General features: G+C 43.3%; 2 protein-coding genes across 2 annotated transcripts; one reads left to right on the top strand and one right to left on the bottom strand.

Annotated features, from left to right (window-relative positions):
• The first annotated feature begins 43 nt into the window (after nt 1-43).
• On the top strand, nt 44-3021 carry CSUI_007013 (uncharacterized protein). The gene has a single exon (XM_068067163.1). The coding sequence runs from the start codon at nt 1356-1358 to the stop codon at nt 1866-1868; it is 513 nt and encodes a 170-aa protein (XP_067920860.1). The 5' UTR covers nt 44-1355; the 3' UTR covers nt 1869-3021.
• Nucleotides 1074-2985, bottom strand: CSUI_007014 (ser thr phosphatase family protein). Its single transcript, XM_068067164.1, has one exon. The coding sequence runs from the start codon at nt 2700-2702 to the stop codon at nt 1743-1745; it is 960 nt and encodes a 319-aa protein (XP_067920861.1). The 5' UTR covers nt 2703-2985; the 3' UTR covers nt 1074-1742.
• Nucleotides 3022-3043: the final 22 nt, after the last annotated feature.

The following is a 3043-nucleotide window of genomic DNA, read 5'->3' as shown; positions in this document are numbered from 1 at the left end:
CCCTACATATACATGCATACACCCTACATATACATACATACATCCTACATATACATGCATACACCCTACATATACATGCATACAAGCGTTGAGAAGGGAGAGAACAACGGCACTGCAGCTATCCATTCATCTTTCTATCACATCGTCGTCATCACTTTCGCTCTTCTTTCTTTCTTTCTCTTTCGGCACTGCAGCTATCCATTCATCTTTCTATCACATCGTCGTCATCACTTTCGCTCTTCTTTCTTTCTTTCTCTTTCGTTCTTTCCAATTATTTTTCTTTCTATCTTCATCTTTCTTTCGAACGTGTCCCTGGATTCCTTCAAGTTGCATATTCTCCACGGGGAGATCTTTTTCTTTCTCTCCGCCGCGAATGACGAGGCCTAGAGAGAATCGACGAGTAATCGAGTAAATGAGTGAGTCCGTCTGTTTGCCTTCCTTCCCCTTCCCCCTCCTAAGAATTTCTTCTTTCTTCTCACTCGGTTCATTCAGGAAGATCAGACAAGCCTACAGCCTCCTCTACAGTCCTAAAGAAGCCACTTCTACAGCGCGACTCCAAGCAAAGATCTGTACAGAGAGAGGTTCCTAAGTAGAGAGGGAGTGACGAGTGAGAGAAAGACAGAGAGTCAGCTTGGGTTATATTGAGAGTCCTTAGTATAGATACACATCAAGATCTTCTACTCCTACGGTGAGACTGCATGAGGCAGTATGTAGGTAAATCGCTCTCTCTCTCTATCTACATCGTCTCTTCTCTCTTCTGAAACTCTACCTATAGATACATGTATAGAGATAGGATAGATTTCTTGTGTCTTGTGGCTATCCTTCGTTCACGATAAGACGAATCTCTCTCTTCAGTCATCTACGATGAGGAAGAAGAAGAAGCGAGAAGAGAGAGAGAGAAAGAGAAGGAAGTAGGAGCTGGAGTATGGCGAACCACTGTAGAGAGTGCGTGAAGATGAGGAAGAAGAAAGAAAGGAAGAAAGAAAGAAAGGAAGAAAGGAAGGAAGATAGCCTGCTAGATGAGAAGAGAAGGAAGAAGAGAAAGAGACAGACAGAGACTTGAAAGAAAAGAATCCCTGTTTCTTACCATTCATACATAGACATACACTCACATATATACCACATGCATAAGTTTATGGAGAGAGAGAGCCTATTCTATATATGTATATAGAATAGACTTAGTCACTTCCCATCGACCTGAGAATGAGAGATAGAGTCGTCGACATAACTCTCTCAAGAAAAAGCTTATACACAAATACCGCGAAGGAGAAAAGGGCAGAGAGCTCCTCCTCTCTTTCTTTCTTTCTTCACTTTATCTCTAAGAAGGAAAGAAAGATCGAAAAGAAAAGAGAAACATGGAAGGAGAAGAAGAGGAACCTTTTTTCCTTCTGATCGTTCAAAGTCAAACTCATAAAACGAAAAAGGAAAAGAAGGAGGAGAAGGTAATATGGAAGAGACACCCCGCAGCGCAGCACGGAATGCCCCGACCACTTCGCCCTTCAAAGAGGTCTTCTCGTCCATCATACACATACCAAGCCTTCTCTCTTCGTCTCTTCGAAGGAATCTTATCTCTTTCTTTCCGTCTTTCTTCTTCCCCCCCCTACGAAGAAGAGAAAGAAAACGTAGAATTCTTCACATCTCTCCTAGACCTTTTCCTTCTTCGTGACACTTCTACTCCTCCTTCTTCTCCTCTTTCTCCCAAAAAGAAGAAGAGGGGAGGAGGAGAAGATTCTTTCTCTTTTTCATCTCTTGTAAATAGTCGCCGGTCTCACATCCCTAAGGCGCAAAAGACACCTGAGATATTCACGCTTTGTCCCTACAAGAGCTTCGCACTGGCGAACGCGATTAGGGACGAGTTTCCCTCCTGACTGCGCATGCCATTCATACAGACTGTAGATGAACGGCGAAGAAGAAAGAAGAGAAAGAAAGTAAAAGACCGAGACCCCCGACAGACAAGAAAGAGAATAGGTATGCGAAAACTGATACTCGTAGCGAAAGAAATCTCCTGCGTCTTCTTCTTCTTCACGGTGTCTGTAGTGATCCCTTCTTCTTCTTCCTTCATTTAAAGACAGGGCAGAAGAAGACAAAGAAAGATGGCGATCTCCTTCTTCTTTCTTATGATAGACTTCTTTACCAAGAAGAGGTCTCTTCTCATCTCTCTCGCCACCCTCTTGCCTTCTCATCCTCTTCTTGTTCTCTCCTGTCTCTCTCTCTTCAGTCGAAGCCTCTTTGTCAAGGGCGAGAGATGCAAGGTGCTGGCTATTCTTATCAAGAGGATCTACGACAGATGCTACAGGAGGAAGAGGGGAAGGAAAACTTTCTTTCTTCTCCGATGAGAAAGAGGATGAAGATGAGCTAGAAGCATGAGTAGTGTCCGTAACATACCCATAAAGAGGAAGATAAAACTGGATGTAGTCTCGGACTAAAAAGTAGGAAGCCTCTCCATCTATATCAAGAAAAGAAGAAGAAGAGATCTCTTTGTCAGGTGATGGACTAAGGGCAACTTTCTTCTCTTCAGATATATAGAGGATTCGCCACGCAGGGTTATTCCCGTGAACTGGAGATACAGCTGGGGCTGTAAGCACCGGCTGGAAAACAATAGGAGAAGAAGAAGAAGAAGGAGAAGAAGAAGAAGAAGAAGAAGGAAAGTATGAAGAAATCGTTGGGTTACACATGAGTTCTTCTTGTTCGTCTCGAGTCATTAGAGAGGAGGGCGGATGGAGAAGAGGAAAGAAAGAAGAAGAGGGAAGGAAAGAGGATGAGGAGATCTCTTGAGAATGGAGAGAAGAGGAGAATCGATTGCTAGTGGGAAAGGAATTGAGAGAAAAGCCCGAAGATCGAGAAGAATAGAAGTCATTGCGAGGAGGAAGAATACCTGAGAGAATACGAGCTGTATCTGCATGTATATGGCCATAGAGATGAGCTAGAATTTCGTCGGCATAGCGCAGAACGATCTCGCGATATCTGAATAGAAACCCACACGAGAGAAAAAGAAAGAAAGAAAGAAGAGACAGAAGAACGAAAATACAACGTACTTAACTAC

This window comes from Cystoisospora suis, assembly GCF_002600585.1.
Source record: "Cystoisospora suis strain Wien I chromosome Unknown contig_3613, whole genome shotgun sequence".
Classification (NCBI taxonomy): Eukaryota; Apicomplexa; class Conoidasida; order Eucoccidiorida; family Sarcocystidae; genus Cystoisospora; species Cystoisospora suis.
This window is presented reverse-complemented; position numbering and strand designations above follow the sequence as displayed.